Here is a 20269-nt window from a genome sequence, read left to right on the forward strand (position 1 = left end):
GAAAGAGCAATGAGGGAATGTGGAGTGCACTTGTGTTTGCAAGCAAACACGTTTTAAAATAACGTTAACGTTAATTATAATAAAACAAACTATGCACTCTAAAAATCTAGGGCCCCTGATCTGGTAAAATCATTTCGTGTGGAAGAGGAACAAACAAAACAAAATCGTGTTTATCATATGAGTAGAATACCTACCTCCTGGCCCCTGGGCTAGTACTAATGCAGATTGAGGTCTGCTGGCTGAGATTGTAACGGAAGGACCAAAGACTAATTACGGCACTAGAATTTAAATAGATAGGTAAATAGTTAGGTATCAAAAATCGGTTCACCCAGACGGCAATTGCGATTTAAGAGGTAACAAACAAAAAAAAAATAGTCGAATTGAGATGCTCCTCCTTTCGAACTCGAATGAAAAACCAAACATGCCTGACGCCTAGCACCATCTATCGATATTTCTATGGAATTGAAAATTTTAGTGTTTATAGTAAAACTAGCTATGCCGCCCGCTTTCATGGCCCACGGACGAACCCCATTGCCTGACCCTGCTATTTTGATGTAAAACCTATATTCCTGTTAAGTTTTATCCAAATTTATTCCATCCATTTTACCACTTTATTGGCGCCATTACTGTGTAAAATTATAGCTTTCATTGACTAGTATATCTGTCTGTGTTTCATAGCAATACTTTTGAAGTTAAACCAGATACAGACAGGTAGACGGAAACTGCGAAACTCTTGTTGTTATTGAGTATCGACAATTTCTATTATTGAAAAGGTACCTATACTTCTTCCATTTATTTCAAAATGTGTCAGTAAGGGTGCTTTTCCACCAGAGATGTGTTATGCTACTTGCTGTGGATGCGTTTGATAACTACCAATCCTTATTCATTGATGCATATAGCCTAACACAGAAACGTATTCAACTAAGATACGTTTTTTATATGGAAGGATGCGTGCTATTGATGCGTGTTCGGTGTTATGGATGCGTGCTGCGGATAGTCACGAGTGAGTGCAATGTGCAAAGCGGACTACATCACACAGCACGAGCTGCGCATCTCCACATCTTACTTACACCGTTACATAGCATCAGTGGAAACGGTCACATATTTACTCAGCATAAATAGATAGCTGCATAGCACATATATAGGGTGGAAAAGCACCCTTTCTATCAAAAATTTCTACTAATATCGTCTTAGTTTGTAGAGTTTATTTTAAGTGTGAAGGTTCGCCAAATAAAACACGTCATAAAATTATATTCGCATTTATTACAATACACGTAAACATAATAATTACAGCGATAATTATACAAAATAAACAAATTACAAATGTATTACAATCATGTAAAACTTTGCACGTGCAAATGCGACTAGAAGGCGACTTGTAAGTTGTAACGGTTGAATATTATTTTAAACCTAGATTTTTGATTCAACTTTTAATATTAAAAAAAAAAAAAACATTTCTTAACCTCGATCGCCCAGCACAAGTTGTTGAATAGACTAATTTCTACATATTATATTAATAAAAAAAAACTTGAAATTTGTATTTTATGGTAAAAATAACGTATTTATTAGAAATTAAATATGTAACGTTTATCTTTTAACAGTAATAATTTCAATGAAGCAGGTCTGATTTTAACACTTGCATAAAATTCATAATTTGATTAAAACATATTCGATACAAAAAAATTTTGCTTTAAAAAATTAAATAAAATTATATTAAATATTTATAATTAACTTAAAATTGTACACTATACATTTGGTCGAACGCAATATACAACGAAAATTGATACTTATAATTATTTATTATCAACTAGCAAACCGGGCGAACTCCGTTTCGCCACCAGAGACACCTTTTCTTTGCTATAAACCTCACGAAGCCCGAGACCTTTCCAACGAATGCAAAACCGTGAAAATCGGTTCGTGCGTTCTGGAGTTATAGCGTCAGGAAGGAAAACCCGACTTATTTTTGTATAGTAGATTATGTACTTATTCATGAACAAGAGATGCAAGACTAAAAAAAGAACACGATTTGAAAAAAAAAAACTTGTAAATGCCATCTCCTATAAAAACCAATTTTTTCCAAACTGTAGTAGTTATAACATATACACAGACTAATAATAATATACTACGTATAAACTACTACTACAAACAATAATTAACACACATACCTTTTAAATTCATGAATAAGTATATAAAACTTACAAGCTCAAATATATTTAATCTTTGCAAAATGAAGTGTAAAAAAACCTCCATATCATATTTTATTAATACAAGTATTGCATTCTTAACAATATTATATTACACGATATATTTACATTTTCGCATTTATTAGATAATCCACAGTCGGTCTTACTTGCTATTTGAAAAAAAAAGCTTAATTGTTTTTTTTTCCATTTGTGCTTATCAACTGCATGTTAATTTGCGCATAGCGAGTGATTTTGTGACCAATGTACTAAATAAAATTATGTATTCCCTTTCAATTCCACTTTTAATACCAAATAACAAAAATTAAATATCAATTTGTACAATTCAATTCTGAAAAAAAAGTGTTAAAAGAGAAAATAGTTTTTAATGGTTGTAAAAATCAAATATTTATAAATTATAATTACAAATATTAATCACAATTGAAATAAATTTAATAATTATCTAAATAAAAGCATCGATATTCATGCTCACACGTAATTAGGTATATTACAAGCTGGTTTGCGCTTTACAAATATAAATAAGTGTTCATTTTCAATAACTATATACAAAATCTTCGCGTAAATTCCCTTATTGAAATACAGTCGCGTACTATTTAACAAATTAATATTTACTTGAGAAATATTGAAAATTACTAGAACTCTTGTCATCTCTACTGCAAGTCTTCTTAACTCCATTGACATAAAAAAGAGAAAGAGAGATAGAAAAGAGACAAAAGACTATAAATGAAGGGAGAGATTTCTAGTCATAAAAGAAATATCTGATCTGATAGAGACAAAGAAAAAAGAAAAGATTTTATCAAGAATCTTGCAGTGTTATTTCGGAAATATAAAACAAAGGATTGTGACATTAGTTTAAAAAAATCTATGCACAAATATTAAAATCGGATATTTAGCGTTGATCTTCCGAGTGTTTGTCATAGATGGCGTTATTATTCAAAGATGAACGGCGAATTCTAGTTTTTTCCAATATCTCCTTCTACCCTATACCTAATCTACGCAATAATTCAATCTTTTTCATTAAAAGCGTATACGTTCCTCGTCTCAAAAGCCAACGCATAACGTATTCAAATACTTTATTCACACCCGAAGGTCTTCCCTATGTTTTAGTATCAATAAATTCATATTTAGCGCAATTCAAAATAATCCTACCATTATTTTAAAAACGGTAACCGAAAATTGGAATAACTTAAATAGTTTAAAAATTTTAGGAAAACCAAATTCTATGGATAAAAATTTTATATTGCGCTGTGCAATTACGTATGATACGTAATAAAAAAGCCACACCATAAATTGTTTCCATTTATACATTTTTACTTACTCGCCTGAATAATATTAAAACTTTCGACAACTGTAACAAAGTTCAAAACTGTTTATAGAAATAAGACGATATTGCGATAATAATTTTCAACAAATTAAAATATCTTTTTCTTTCTTCAATTACAAGTGCAAATGTTTTTTTTTAATTATGCACTTAAAATCCAACATGGCGCCTATTATAAATCCGCGTCCGGTCCGTGAATTCATACATCACGTTACTTTGGTAACCGTTCATCTTATTGCAATCTACTTATAATTTGCCATCCGTGTTACAAAATAATGTCAGAAGTGTATTACAGTGTTCTATAGTGTTTATTTTAAATTATTTTTAATAAAAGTCTTCTAAACTTGGGCAGCTATACCTGCCTCTTTAACAATCATCAGATTAGTCTTGTCATCCATCTAGTCCAATCCAACGAAGTGACGACAGTTGACAGTTTCGGGTTGCCATATAAAAGACAGCTAGCTAGATAGAATAAGATCGTTAGCCAGTGTGTTATAGTGTCCGTCCGTGTAGAGTAGTTTTGTGTAGTGTCGTGTAGTGTGTCGTATTGTAGTGTAGTGTGTCGTACTGTCGGACCTTGAAGTGTATCGAACTGTTGGATCGTATAGTGTCCAGTAGCTTTGATGCGCGCAGTGTGGTGTAGTGTGTTGTAGTGTCGGACTTTGTAGTGTTATTGTGTGTTCTTTTGTGTAGACTGTGTAGTGCGTAGTTAAGTCGAAGTCTGGAGGGCAGTTTGTCGTATTTTCGGTCCGTGCAGTAGTGTAGTGTGTAGTAGTGTAGTGTGTAGTAGTGTCGGGTAGTGTTTGTACTGCGTGTGTTAGTCGGCAGGATGCGGCGGCGGTGCGCGCGGCGGGAGGGGGGACGCCGGCACCGACCAGCTCTCGCTCGTGCCCCATCTGTTATTACAATTGAACATAGAAAAAAAGTTAATAAGTGTGTCATAGTCAACATTCTTCAGAAAAAACAGTAAAATAACCGATTTCACTATATCGGATAGAAGATGATTAAAGTTTTGAGTTTATAGCGAATAACTAGAGATATGAACCAGAACCAGCTGTTCGTTATAAACTAAAACTTACTGATTTAAAATCTATACAAAAATTCAAAAAGTAAGTAAAATTAAGAAATTTAAGAGTGAGAAACAATTTCCTCACAAACATGAAATCGACCAGTCTAATTCTATGGCTCCCTCTTATCAGAAACACTATCTTCTCAAATTACAAAGAACCGCATAACCCCCATAGTGGAACCTACCTCTTGCTATGATTATGGTGCACCGTGGGCCGCTCCCGCCTGGCTGCAACGTGATGCCACTTGACGTACCCGCTGAGCCGGCGCTTCACCAGCCCCGCCAGCGAGTGCAGCCAGCCTACACACCCGCGCATTGTAGCCCGCACACCGCACGCCCGTGTAGCCCACAAGAGTGTAGCCCACGCTAGTACCCACGCGGGTGTAGCCCACGCTAGTGCCCACGCGAGTGTAGCCCACGCTAGTGCCCACCCGAGTGTAGCCCACGCTAGTGCCCACGCGAGTGTAGCCCACGCTAGTACCCACACCCCGCTGCCCACTCTAGTAACGGCCTCTTTGGTTTCGTAATCCAATTGTTTAAGTCACATTGGAATTTATATTATATACGACTGTATTGAAGTTTAGTTTTCGATACAACAATCGATGATTCTCAATTATCTTTACCGAGATTTATGTTTTTGATAGTAAGTTAAGCCTTGGATTCATGGTGAACATTTGTTGAGCGATAGTCTATTTAGATCAGTATAAGTTATCTACACGTCAGTCAGCTTACAAATGTTGCCAGAATCTTCGAAAGTGATTTTAAGCATGACTACACAGTACACACCAACTGTTAATGTTATAAAAGTTTGCAAACACGTCCATGATCGTAAAAATTTAAGACCAATAAATAGATGGTGACGCTTCACGGACGAGAACTTATCAACGTGTCGTTATCAACACAGCAACGCAAGAGTATTGCCATCAAATCATCAACATGTTGATTTGAACTTTGCTAAACAATTGTTTACCACGAATACGTGGCTTTATGATTCAATTGACATTACAACTTTTTTAATTACATATATCCAAGATCGTCCGAATTTAAATTACGCGAAAAAAAAATATAATTTTCTCAGTATTCTTTCATACTTTCTTTTTAAATACAATTTTATTTGAAATTTTAAAACCAAAGAGCTCATTCGTACTGAACCATATGCCTTGCTGATGAGCGATGATGAGCGAAGCGACTCGACCATGAATGAGCTACCGCACACCTTGTTAAGCCTTTCCTATCGTGAGAGTGGACTGTTCGTTTGCCGTTTATAATGTATAGAATAAGTAATATGAATGAAAACGAAATTATAAATCAATAAATTATATATTTTTAATTATGACGCTGATAACCAATGGAATGATTGTGGAAGACATGCCTAGAAAAGCATTTGAACGAGTAATAGAAAATTAAACGAAATTACAAAAAGGTCTTTGTATGACGGATTATTGGTATAATTTGGAAAACTTCTTAATCGGCAATTATTAAAGATCAGGGATAAAAATAGGCACTTAGGTGGAAGATAATATAGCATGAAAAACGACGACTTTCCATATTTGGTCATAATACCGCATCCAAATTACGTACAAACGAACAGTCCAACTTTGCTTACATGTAACAAGTATACGCATCTAAACCCGAAAGCGAGGCGACCCCGTGTCATACAATTGCGGCCGTTATTAGCACGGTGTTAAGGTCGTGTTTAGTGTAGCGAGGCACGTGACAGAGCACAGATGGCAGGCGATGTGTGGGGCGTGAGGAGAGCGGCAAAGCAAAGGATACTTGGCGGAAATATTCGAACAAAAAAAATTAAAACAAAGCGTGTGTGTCGAGCACACGTGTCAGAAGTGAAACTTCTTTGCCAAGATTCAAAGATACCAAAATCGTCGCCACTCCATGACATGACGGTATTGCCATGACGCGATGTTGAAATTTTACTTTAGAAGTTTCACTTCAAAAAAAGTAAACAAAAAATCCAAATATTTGAAAAAAAAAAGAACTTGTTCGAATATTTCCCGCAACACAGATATACAAAGAGAACATATTGGCGCGAACCATTGTGTTTAAACATTGATACTTCTACTAAACGACATAAGACCGCTAAAATTATTTTGAAAGTTTTGTTAGTAACAGCTTATTGGATATAGAAGTTCACTCTTGCGCGCGTGAAGAGTGAATTTTGTATAAAACTAATACGTAGGTATCTAAAATCAAGTGAAGTAGTTTTTAGACATAAAATTATGCTATTTTGAGTACAATACATATTTAGTTCTCCAGAAGCATTTCAAATTAATGTTTTCATTTGTTGTATTTTATAAATGATGTCATTCTGTAGATACTTGTGGATCAATAACAAATAAATTTTAGCTTAGAATGGTATTTGCACTTTACTTGTACTTTTTGACTATGTATCGAGTCAATCCATAATAATAAACCTCTTATTAAATAAAAAAAATATATAAATAAATCCATAAATTATAATAACAAAACCATGTAAAATAAAGAAAAAAATAATCTATGGTATGAATATGTAAATAATATGAAAAAAAAAATCCGGTCAAATATTTATAAAAAAAAGGCTGACTGAAAAATTCAATTTATATGTGCCACATTTGTACGTGAAATAACCACCAATAGCGAAATATCTTTTCTCTGATTGGACAATCGAATTCGTAATACTGTAATGCTATTGGCGGATGATGTGATTCATCGACAATCACATTTGATTGCTAGACATAATAAACATTGTAAACATGTACAAGTGTAAATCATTTTTTTTTAATTTTTATAGATCGCAGTGTAAAAATTTTGATTTTTTTTAATTGTAAAAAAGCCTCTGAGGCATCATATAAAATACTCTATACATTTAAATGCATATTTATAATAATTGTGGATAACTGCTACATTATATTAATTCGTCTTTTTGTCACACTCTTACATGTTTACAAAAACAGCACAATTTCAATCAAGTAATTATTATTTAACTTAAATTTAATTATATTTCATACGTTAATATATATATTGTTAGAGCTACAGGAGTACTTCCAGATCTAATCTCCCACAGCCAAAGCGCAGCTGCATGAAGCGAGGAATCTCATCGAAAGCGGTTTACTTATTTTTGTTTAATTTGCTTATATACATAATGGTGTAAGGAATAAAGGAACATATATGAATAATATGAGTGATTTGTGTTTGGCAAATTATTTTGATTAACGTAAATAAATTTATTAAAAATTGCGTTACAATCAAACTTTTTATAGACTTATAAAAAAAGTAATAAAACTAGTTAGTTAGTTAATTTTTTTTCAATTATTTCAAATATACTAACATTTTAAACTGTAAAATCTTTGTTCTCATAAAATATTTAAATTTATCACAATATTAGGTTTTCGATACAAATAATTTACCAAACAAATATATAATGATTAGAGTGGCAAGCGCAGCATTTTGCGATGTAACTTCACTTCTGACATACGTCATAGGCTGGCTGCCCTCGGTACATACATACAACATGGAAGATTTATGAAAAACAATAACATAAATAATATAAAAATAAACAATAACCTCATAATATTCCAATTTTATGTATCTGATATGTTGATAGGTGGAATAAAAAAAATATATGTTTATATTTGATTACTAGTACAAATGTCAATATGAAAAATTACAAATTTTATTCATAAACTAGCGGTCCGCCCCGGCTTCGCCCGTGGTACATATGAAAAATAGATGTTGGCCGATTCTCAGACTTACCCGATATGCACAGAAAATTTCATGAGAATCGGTCCACCCGTTTCGGAGGAGTATGCAGACTAACATTGTGACACGAGAATTTTATATATAAGATTTATCCATTGACAAAGTATAGCTAGTCTATAATGAAAAATAAAACTTTTTTAAATAGACTATGTATCAACTATCAATATAAATAAGATATTAAATACTGTTTATAACACACACGTACGCAATACGCAGTCATAATAACATAGGTGAGATTTTATCTGTTTCTATTTTCTATGTATGTGCAGGTTGAGTGGTGTCTGTGTGTAGTCAAAACCCTTAACCAGTCAAAAACCTTATTGACCGGTAAAATTAAGGTGTCGGTCAAAACCCTTATTGACTGATTTTATCTGATAAAATCAGTTAGTAGGTCTGCTCTTTAAATTATTCAATAAGGTTATTGACCGACGCCCTTGGTCAATAACCTTAATGACAAATTTTACCGGGTAATAAATATATGTTACAATATTTATCCATATGAGTTTGTGATGATGTGTGTTGTGTGCACTCACTCTGCGTCAGCGCGCATTATACATATTAGACTGCGTACGTGCGTGCGACGTGTATATATTTTCCCGTGCGTGTTGGTATAAACGCGAGTATGTTTTTTCTTGCTCGCGTGTGTATTTTGTGTGTGCGTGTATGTATGTTCGCGTGTACGTGTATGTATATATATTTCCATGTATGTGTGTGCACTCACCCTGATCGTCGTGGTGGTGTTTGTGCGGTATGGGTTGCACGGGCGCGGCCAGCTCCGCGCGGAAACCGTTGCGCATCTCCGCACGGGTCAGGCTCTGACTTCGACCCTCTTGTAACCTGCAATTTTAGACGTGTAATCAAGTCGAGACTAATATTTTTTGAAGTGAAAACTTCTTTAGCGGCGTTGGGTGTAAAATCTTAAACTCGCGTCAGGACACGTGACCTGATCGAAAAAGCGTAAGACGGATGGATATCAAACATGCTCAACGTTAATAATCAAGTTTTCACTTCTGCCGGCACTCCCGGAGTGCAACCCGTCTTTTTTTTTTGGAACGAAGTTCCTTATCGCGCATTGTGAAAGGGGGCTAGACGGAAAAAATTCTTACGAAAAGTTGTCACGACACTTTTTGCTACAGTTGGTAGCCGTACGGCATGCGCGTGGTCCTCTGTCTGTCTCTCTCTAACTTAACACTTTGTTCCATCCGGATGTCCCTTGACATCGCTCAAGTTTTTTTTCTATTTAACGTTATCAAAAACATTCGTTATTTTGGTCAATGCGTATCATGTGTATTTGTTTACTTCTACAAGTATTTGACTATTGCGTCTCATAGCACATATTTTAAATTTACAAAGTATTCTAGATATGTACACATTTCTGCATTTAAAATAGCATTATAAATTTAATCCCTCAGCCCCCGGAATTACAGACAGAATAGAAAATCTATGGTGTCGTGGCCCGATCGGGCCGCTCGGTGGTCAAGGGGCAAATGTTCAGCCCTTGCTGGAATGGAGCAAATTTACTTAACTTGCTTACTCTTCACATTAATTTCTTATAAACTTCAATATTTATATTTTCTTGTCAAAATTCTACACAATACTTCACATAGCATTTCCTAGAACTAAGACTCACCTATCGTTAAGAAGTAAGGGTGAAGGTGGATGCAGTCTATCGTGTAGCGGTGGCGGTTCCAACTCCATACTGCCGTTGGCTGAAAATTCATTGAATACTTATTTTCCGACTTGAATCTCAAAAAGTAGTTTATGAATTAACTTCAAATTTGTTACAGAGATAGCTTGAGACCTGAAGAATGACATAGGATAGGATTTATCCCGGAAATCTTTTGGGAACGGGAACTTTGCTGGTTTTTCTTTGACTACGCGGGCAAAGCCGCTGGCGGAAAGCTAGTTTTAAATACTTTTAAATAAATGTAAATTTTTCTATGGCCTTTATTGCTTTATATATGAGACGGTAATGTTTAAATATAAACAGCATACATGAAATATTTTGAGTGTCGTTTTTTAATGTAATACGTACCTTGTGTCCGACTATGTCGCGATGTCCTCGGCGGAGGTTCGGGAGACCTTCCCGCGCTGTGTTCCCGACTTACACTGAAATTATAACCAAATATTCTTATATAGTAAATAATATAATCATTTACTATACTGCTTTCCGAATCGGTGGTAAATGTTAAAAATATTTAATGACGTTTCAAAAGTGCTTCTAGAAGAAGTCTAATTGAATAAATAAATGTTTGAGTTTGAAATTTAAGTACTTATACCGTAGAAAAACCATCAAATTCTAAACTTTTTATTCATTTAAGCTTTTCAAAGATTTAACTCTTTTTAACCGACGAAAAAAAAAGGAGGAGGATCTCAAATCGGCCGGTATTTTTTTTTAATATACGATTTTTTCATTTGTAATTCATATTTATCATTACAGTATTTATTTCACAATATTTTTTTGCCAACGTTACATAAAAATAAATAGTAAAAATTACCTTCTATGCCGTGGCGTTGCGTGCAAATCAACCCGCGACCGTCTCTGTTGGCTCTGATGGTAGAACCGCTGCAATACTATGGGACTCGTGTTGCCAGAACTCTGAAACATTATAACATAATGTAACAATTATTACTAAAGTTTTTGGTCCTTCGAGACGGAATTTGTAATATAAAATGAATAAATACATTTGGACATTTGTAGGGAAATTTTCTAATAAAACAAGATAATTATCTTGAAAATACGTTTTATTATGTTCGAAAATATTATATTATTTTAAATAAAGTAACAGTAAAACAGCGTGTGAGCCGAGCACGTGTGTCAGAAAGGAAACTTCTTAGGCAAGACTCAAAGATGATAAAATCGTCACTATACTCCATGACGTGACGGTATTGCCATGATACGACGCGCCTTAAGATTCACTTCAAAAATTATATGAATAGAAAACAGAAAATAAGTAGTAATGCATGATAATTTTTACAGGTATCTTCTAGGTAAGCGCGCTCCATCTTAGTCCACATCTCAGCTTAAGTGGTCAAGCGCTTCCCTATCATACAATAAAAAAAAATACAAATAATACTGATAATATTCATACTCACAGTAGGTGAAGCCCTCCATCTATTGTCTGTAGACACTCGTCGTACAGGCGCGGGAGGGGGGGACGCACAGGCGTCTATCGTTCTGAAATATTGCAATATATTATATATTTATCTATATATATATAAAAATGAAACCCGTTTCGCGTTGTCACGGCATCACGTGTGAACGGGTGGACCGATTTCGATAATTCTTTTTTTATTATATTCCTTGAAGTACGAGGATGGTTCTTATGTAGAGAAAACATAAATATGTACCACGGGCGAAGCCGGGGCGGACCGCTAGTATTTTATATACTTGCGATATAAAAATTAAATATAGGCTATTTCACTGTTGAATAATGAAGCTTTTTGCTGTTGAAAGAATTTTACAAATTGGTAAAGTAATTTTTTAGTTGAACTGTTACAAACACAAAATAAAATCTAATATAATATTATATTTTGTGTAGATTTAAATATGAACTTTGAGAAATATTACACATTGTAAAACGTTTTTGGGGTTAAAAACTTGTCTAAAAATCTCATATGTTCTACAATAATGATATTATTATTATTTAATGTATAAGATTACCTTCTCCTAGGGTAGGGGGAGTGATTAGATAACTCTGCTTCTAAGCTAGTCGGTTGCGAACTACTGCCTCCCGGACTGGCGTTGTTCGCCCACCACGCTCTGGAAAATTATTTTTTCATTGTTTTGGTTATTGAATTTGTTTCCACTTTGATTAAAATAATTATGAAAAACTACTCAAAAAGCTAATCGCTATATATAAAAAGGAATCCCTATTTCCCTTGGTCACGGCATCACGCCTGAACGGTTGGACCAATTTCGATAATTCTTTTTTTATAATATTCCTTGAAGTACGAGCAAGGTTCTTATAGAAAGAAAACATAAACATGTACCACGGGCGAAGCCGGGGCGGACCGCTAGTCCATAGTAATATTATAAATGCGAAAGTAACTCTGTCTGTCTGTCTGTTACTCAATCACGCCTAAATTACTGAACCAATTTGCATGAAATTTGGTATGGAGATATTTTGATACCCGAGAAAGGACATAAGCATACCTTTTATTGCGAAATATGTACCACGGGCGAAGCCGGGGCGGACCACTGGTTTATTATAATTTCTCTTTATACTTAACGCTCACCGTCCCGGAGTAGGTGTGTGCTCCATCCAATGCTGGGAACTGGTCACAAAGTTCCTCACGGGCTGCGGAGTCACAGGCACATCTCCGTTAGTATTCACCGAGAGGCTCGAGCCCTTGGCGGAGCCCTGACTGGAGCCCTGGTTGGAGCCCTGGCTGCAGAACGGTAGTGTGGCATACCAGTCACCCACTGATATGGAGCTGCGGGCTGATTTCACTACGAACGGGTGTTCTAGCAGTTTTGCATATTTCGGACGCTGCCGGTAGTTTTTTGTTAGGCTGAAATAAATGTTGATATTTCTTTGTGTATTTGCTTGATATAGAATTGTAAACTGTTCTAATAGAATAAAAAACCAGGAAGTAATGTTTAGTAAAAAATTTAAGGTTTTGTCACACCCCGAACACTCCATACAAAATTATCATTTTGACAGTCACACTGTAGAGACTACAAATGTGTGTGTTAACGCTTTATGGTTGGCACATTTGTGACTAGCGTAAAAAAAATTCGCGTTTTTCTGATGAAATACATCCGTAAACAGCACAATATCTAACCATTTTCTACGAAAAACGATAATCACAAATCCAAAATAATAAAATTACTTTAAGTCAATTTGATTAATGTTGTCAATCTTCGTTGCGTATCGTCCTTGTAGTAAAATATGGACCATTTTTTGACTGATCGTGCGGGTTGAGGTAAGTGTTTAATTTTGGCGGGAGGCGGAGTGTCCGTTCTGTAGCGTTTAGTTACTATTATGTATTCTGTGGTTTTGTTTCAAAGTTAGACAAAACTTTAAGTTAAGCATCGCATTTCAATTATTTCATTTAATTATGTATCTACATACTGTTATTATTATCTACTTACTAGATCAAAAACCTATTTTTTAAATATTTCATAAGAGTGCACAATGTGCATTCAAATCTTATTTGCGTAACATCTCCTCTTAACTATGAAGTCCCAAAAGTAATTGATTTTACAATTATTATAAATCATACGTACCATTGTGAGACAAATGATTTGAATTCCGGTGTAAAATCACTGTCTTCAGGCAGCTGTGGAGGATCGTCCGCTATTACCTGTGAACAGCGATATAAAATGAGTCTTATGTAAGTGCAAATAGGATAGAAATTGGTATGATTTTTATATAAAACGTAATAAGGTATAAAAAATGAATAGGGCCTTTTATCAATTGCATTGTTTAGTTAAGTAGAGTGACTAGCAGTTTTTTTGGTTTCACATTTACCCTATATGAAAAACTTAAAAAAGTTGCATGTTTATTCTCTATGGCTTATAGTGAATCTGTTCTCTCTGGCTAGAAGTGTCTACTATCTCTGGTCATAAATAATAACATTAAGAAACAATACTAATCTCTGGTTAGAAAAAAAAATTGGTTGTCTGTAAAGTCGGTTTACTGACGATAGTTGAACGTGACAACGTTCGATTGTGCTTCTTTGTCGCTCGTTCCGCGCACTCGCTTGCACTTCAAGCCTTACATGGAACGCCTCAGAGCGAGGTAACGCCGCATGAGTCAGCCGCAGTTTTTTCGTGCGTGCAGCCGGCTCTATCGAATTATAAGACGTTGTCACGTCAAAAGTAAATAAACAGTGCCACTAACCCTGGTGAGCACTTCGAAGTCATTCTGGCAGTCCCTGTATGGAAACACTCCGGTTGCCAACTCTACAAGTGAAATGCCGAGCGACCACACGTCGGCGCGTATGTCGTAATCCGGCCGGCTCGGGTCCGGCGGGTCTATTCTCTCTGGCTAAAAGGCATATGATACATGAAAAAAAAAATACAAAAAATGTACTTATTACGCTACGTGAACTTAATAATTGACGTACATTAAACAATTAGGACTCACAAGTCACAATTGCACTCAAAAATAATGTCCGAAGCAAAACTCTGCCTACACGTTATTGGGCAGAGTTTTGAATAATGTGCTTATTGTCTAATGATGACGTTTTTAATTACGAACGCCGTTCGGGTTTTTTTAAACGACCTGTTAACCCATTGACCACCGAGCGGCCCGATCGGGCCGAGACACAATAGATTTTCTATTGTGTCTGTGATCCGAGGACTGACGGATTAATAGGCGATTCTGAGATTAGTAATTATTTATAACACCAGAATAACACATAAGTAAAGAAATACATTTTTTTGACCGCTTTTTAAATACTTAACCACACCACAGCTATACATCAATATTCCTTTTTATAGATGTATAAGAGATGTACAATAAAGCAAAAGAAAAATACAATAACTTACAGCCATATACGCCGCGCACCCGGCGCTCCTCGTCTTCGCTTTCGAGTCCACCAGTCGGCCACTGATACCGAAATCACATAGCTTCACATTACCACGCTCGTCCAGTAGTATGTTACTGGGCTTCACGTCTCGGTGTATAACTCCATGTGTATCCTTGAGGTATGACAGCGCGTTTACCGTCTGTAACGTTTTGTGTGATTATTGATTTTTATTTGACACAAAAAGTGTACAGTAAGTAGTAAAGTATTGTAAGTATTATATCAAGAAAAAATGTATATGAATTTCATTCAATCGAAAGTCTTGTTTTTAAGAACAATCACATTGCTAGGATTGGTTGCAAATAGCAGCAGCATCCATTATAACACAATCGTCAAATACTTGCAGTAATCGCAATCGTAATAAGTTTTGTAATTTAACATTGATTTGATTTGGATTACACATTTTTCTGGATTTCTTTCATTATTTAAATTATTAATTAATTTAAAAAATAACCCAATCATAAAAATCACTTCCAAAATATCTTATTTAACAAAACTAATTCATATCAACAAATCTCAAATCACTTACCGCAACAGTGACTTTCCCCAATATCGCCTCTGGTATCGGAGCTCCAACTCTTTTGAGCAGCTTATCGAAACAAGACGCCATCAGTTCCATACAGATCCACACATCTGCGTCCGTAACGAAGCACCCGAGACACCGCACTATGTACGGACAGTCGTGGGAACGGACGACCACGTCCAGGTCCATTAGGATGCGTTTGGTCTCCTCTGAGTTGCCAGAACGACGCATTTGCTGAAATTTTCATATTGGTTAGGCGCTGACTCCACGAGCGAGAGAATCGCGACGAGTCCGCCCTTATATCGTCGGATAATCTCCACGAACGAGCGATAATTCCGCCGCGTATCGTCACGAGTCGTAAAGGAATCGCAGCGTTTCCGCGGCGACTCGTAACGGTATCACCACGTTTCCTTGAAGAGAACTACGAGAAGACCAGAGGCAACGCTGAAATGACGCTGCGTTTGACAGCGGGCCCGCCGCGCGCTCGTCGCTAGCCCGCTGCTGGTCGCGGCGGGCTAGCGACGATGTAATGACGTTTCGCGCGCTCATTGCCACTCGTCGCATCGCGGCGATAATATCGCCGTGTGGAGACGGTTACATAGAGAGTGTATAGAAATACGTGGCACGACGATAATATCGCCGCGATTCTCTCGCTCGTGGAGTCAGCCCCTTAGCATGTTTTTGACGTGACAACGTCTTATAATTCGATAGAGCCGTCTGCACGCACGAAAAAACATGACTCATGCGGCGTTACCTCGCTCTGAGGCGTTCCTTATGTGGCTTGAAGTGCAAGCGAGAGCGCGGAACGAGCGACGAAGAAGCACAATCGGACGTTGTCACGTTCAACTATCGTCAGTAAACCGACTTTACAGACAACCATTTTTTTTTAAGAATTTTGTGCACGGCAAATAAATATGTCACGCAATGGAAAACGATGTATAGATATTGATGTCGCACTTGTAAATGGAAACTACTTCAATGTATTTTCAAGTAAAATGGACTTGAATTAGAATAATATTATACTTAATACAAATTTCTAAAAAGAAACCTCATTGAGTACTTACTGTTAGAAACTAAACATTATACACATAATTTTATATGTAAATGACGAAAAAACGATTATTTAAAAAAGACAAATTATAATATTAAAGTTAATGATTAAAAAAGTAACAGCTCACTTACAAAATCAAAGACAATATTGATACAAAAAAAAAACTTGCATAGCAAAAACATCTATCAACTATCTTTTCGCCCGCGTTTTCAAAGGAAAATCCGCATAGTTCCCGTTCCCGTGGGATTTCCGGGATATAACTACATATGTGTTAATCCGAGTTACCCTCTATATGTGTGCTAAATTTCATTATAATCAGTTCAGACTACGCATAAACTATTATGCGTGAAAACCATACATACATACAAACCTTTCCTCTTTATAATATTAGTATAGATAGTATAGATCAGAAATACCTTGACAGCAATAACAGCCCCCGAGGGCTTGTGGAACATTTTGACGACATGGCCGCATGTGCCGCTGCCGAGCTCCCCCAACTGTTGTAGTTCATCTATGTGAGATCTGTACTCTACACCTTCCACGTTTAGCTTGCCGCTGACCTGTTTAAATGTACATAGGAAATTGTGAATTCACTTGAAATTTTATTTTTAAACTACATATTATAATATGCTTTAATCATTTTATTATTCAATACCTTGTTAGAAACATGTGTAATGTGTTTTTAACTAAAAATTACGAAAAACATAGTCAAAGATTATAAATTTTTATAATATTATCGCCATACATACTACGGACTACCTAACTAACATTCAGATGGTTTGATAATAATGTCAACAACATTCATTAAATACATACATTCTTCTGGAAACTATTTATTATATTAAGGGCCGATTTTTCAATGCTTGGATAAAACTTATCCATCCAATAAAGTATTACACGATAATATTAAAATGTCACGTAAACTGTCAAATACGGGCAATTAGAATACATTTTTAAAATGGTAGTTTTATACATTATTCGACGAATAAGTTTTATCCAAGCATTGAAAAATCGGCCCTAAAATTAATATCATAAAATTGACAACTAACAAAATAAATATAGCCCATATATCCCAGCAAACTACAAATTTATATCATGATGAAAGAAGAAAATCACTATAATATGATATATGTACTACATATGAAAATATTAGAACTGTATCTACTTTCACCCTACAACTCAACAAAATCCCTCAATACACAAACAAAAAGACGTGTGGCACTCGGGGACTGCCGCGGTAAAGCTATTGCATGCTATGCCTTCAAGCCACACCTCCGCGCCCGTCGGAGTGGGGAGCGTGAGGTTTTTCGTTACGCAATTTCTGGATTCGATCCCCACTGCTATTGAAATCCAACACAACCTATCTTAACCTATTCACATCAAACACAAAGACTATACCCAATTAGCACCATACCTTGTACACCTCTCGCATCCTGTGCTCAGTGTCAGTGGCCTGCGGTGACCTTGGGGGGAACGCAGGTATCTCCCTGCTGGTAAACATGGGCGCTGCAACAATGTTTGACAAATTAATTAACAAAGTACTGGTGCAGTGTATATTTTATTGGAGTTTTCTTTAATTCTTATGGTGTTTGTGTTTACAGTTTACACTGGTAAATATGGGACACCAATGTTAGATATTATGTATTATCTATATAAGTATTTATTTAAAATTATATATATGTATGTTTTTCAGCCATCTGGTTTCCATAACACAGGCGAAAGCTTAGTATGGGATCAGATCGTGCCGTGTGTGAAAATTGTCCTGAAATATTCCTGAAAAAAATTCCTGAAATATTTATGTAAAATTAAATTGTAATATTGAAATGATTATAAAAAACTATGGAATTTCTTGCCGGTTCTTCTCCATAGATACTGCTTTCAGAAAGGGTGGTAAATGTTATAAATATGTTATGATGATTCAAAAGTGCTTCTAGAAGAAGTCTTATTGAATAAATAAATTTTTGATTTTGTTTGATGAAATTAACAAAGTATTGGTGCAGTTTATATTTTATTGCAGTTATCTTTAATCTTATGCTGCTTGTGTTTACACGGGTAAACATAGGCACTGTAAAAATGTTGCTTGAATTAATAAATTTAGTGCTTTTATTTGTTCAGTATAGGTATGTTAATTTGTTGGTTTAATCTTTTAATCTATTCATGTTTCTATATATACAGATTGTGAAATGACTGAAATAAGCAAAAGTAGGATAAAGCAATATAAATAAAGTTTTGAATAGATGCTTATTTGCAAGAGGTATGAATATAGTAATATAATTCAATTTCATCAAAGGAAATTTTGTTTAAGTACAATGAATAAAGTATTTTAAAACTATAGAATGTGTGTATAGCCATTTATGATTTGTAGGTACTTTTAATTAACATTGCTTTTTTCTTCAAATAATTGAAGAGAAAATTATTAAATTAATGTTATCTTGAAATATAAGAAAAATTTTATTGAAAGGTTTATAATGTAATCATTATCATTTTATCATCTTCTTCTTCTTATATATAAAAATGAATCGCAAAATGTGTTGGTAAGTGCATAACTCGAGAACGGCTGAACCGATTTCGATAATTCTTTTTTTATTATATTCCTTGAAGTACAAGGATGGTTCTTATGTAGAGAAAACGTAAACATGTACCACGGGCGAAGCCGGGGCGGACCGCTAGTACATATTATAATAATTTTATTTTCTTAAACTATACTAAAAATTTGTACATGTATAATTTTACAAATAATGCTTAAAAGCAAGCTTTTACTTAAATAAACAAATCAATAAAAGAAACCATAAACCATATAAATATGCTTTTTTATCTATATCTATAGAAAGTGAAATGATATTTTAAGCAGTTTAATAAAAATAATTAAATAAATCTAATAAGAATTTTTATTTTTTATGAATACATAACATATTATACATGCTTAGTAATGTTCTATTTAATTTAAAACTTTTTACCAATATTTATTCCTGAATAACTGAATATAGGTACATACTCAACATGTCCATTGAAATTTTTTATAAAATATGTTATGATACATTATGATCACAAGAGCATTTGACCTGAGTATAACATTTAAACAATTGATTCCAATGTGAAGAACACCCACAATTAATTATCCAATGCCATGTTATGCAAATACTGTTAAATGTTTGTTACTTTTATGCCATAACATTTCGAAGTATATCATTGCCCTTCAAATGATAAATAACCTAACATTACACTAACATGTAATAAAGAAAACCGTAATTATATTTGAACCGCTGCATTAAAGTAAATAAAAACAAACAAATGGCATTTGTAAACATATATTCGGTGGTCTAATTTATGTTTAAAATATAGGCGAAGCTTTATATTACATTGTTTTGATTGAAAGAAAATCGGACAGTATCGATGTGGATTTACCCAGCAGTTATTTTAACAAAAGTGAGGATCGATATTAATACTTACGAGGCCTAGGCCTTCGTGTACTCCCGGGCTTGGAGGCTCCATGTCCACCTTGGTTGTGAATAGCTCCCTCTCTACGAATACGCAATTCATTTTCAAAACGTTCTTGCAAACATTTTAGTTTCCCTTCGAGTGAAGTATTTGACATTATAGTAACGTAAATATCACACAAATTACATCTAAACACTTATTTCTATACATTTATCAATTTATTTACACAAAAAAATATAATCGAGGAGCACTAGTCCAAAGATTTTTCCTTTCGTCAAATAAAACCTGTGTTGCCATTTTTGCCTGCTTATAAAAATGAAAGTTCTATTGGTTATGGTTTTAGAACTCCAAAATAATTAAATTCAACTTCTCTTCG

At 34.8% G+C, this 20269-nt stretch overlaps 1 protein-coding gene across 2 annotated transcripts; it reads right to left on the minus strand.

The window, feature by feature from the left end:
- Positions 1-1303: 1303 nt before the first annotated feature.
- Positions 1304-20167, minus strand: LOC149909346 (uncharacterized). 2 transcript variants are annotated; one of them, XM_090119325.1, is made up of 17 exons: positions 19906-20167; positions 17870-17961; positions 16872-17015; positions 15411-15638; positions 14844-15023; positions 14194-14340; positions 13578-13654; positions 12584-12859; positions 12009-12107; positions 11441-11522; positions 10843-10943; positions 10380-10453; positions 9975-10053; positions 9062-9181; positions 5079-5089; positions 4777-4957; positions 1304-4418 (listed from the first exon to the last, which is right to left on the minus strand). In XM_090119325.1, exons 1-17 carry the CDS (start codon positions 20048-20050, stop codon positions 4340-4342), a joined length of 2115 nt encoding a protein of 704 aa, XP_089975451.1. In that variant the 5' UTR covers positions 20051-20167; the 3' UTR covers positions 1304-4339. The 2 variants fall into 2 exon arrangements, with proteins under 2 accessions (XP_089975451.1, XP_089975450.1); XM_090119324.1 differs by lacking the exon at positions 5079-5089 and having other exon boundaries at positions 4777-4891; positions 9066-9181.
- Positions 20168-20269: the final 102 nt, after the last annotated feature.

Source organism: Colias eurytheme, chromosome 3, assembly GCF_061535395.1.
Source record: "Colias eurytheme isolate Ceu_HAF_F1 chromosome 3, ilColEury1 Martin Lab GWU primary, whole genome shotgun sequence".
In the NCBI taxonomy this organism is placed as follows: domain Eukaryota; kingdom Metazoa; phylum Arthropoda; class Insecta; order Lepidoptera; family Pieridae; genus Colias; species Colias eurytheme.

What these genes read in the sequence shown, in the direction of transcription:
- LOC149909346 (XM_090119325.1), bottom strand. Translation starts at nt 20,050, where the DNA reads ATGTCAAATACTTCACTCGAAGGGAAACTAAAATGTTTGCAAGAACGT. An exon ending in GCGACATAGTCGGACACAAG is followed by an intron (nt 10,054 to 10,379) that starts GTACGTATTACA and finishes ATGAATTTTCAG; the next exon opens with CCAACGGCAGTATGGAGTTG. An exon ending in CCCTTACTTCTTAACGATAG is followed by an intron (nt 9,182 to 9,974) that starts GTGAGTCTTAGT and finishes CTAAAATTGCAG; the next exon opens with GTTACAAGAGGGTCGAAGTC.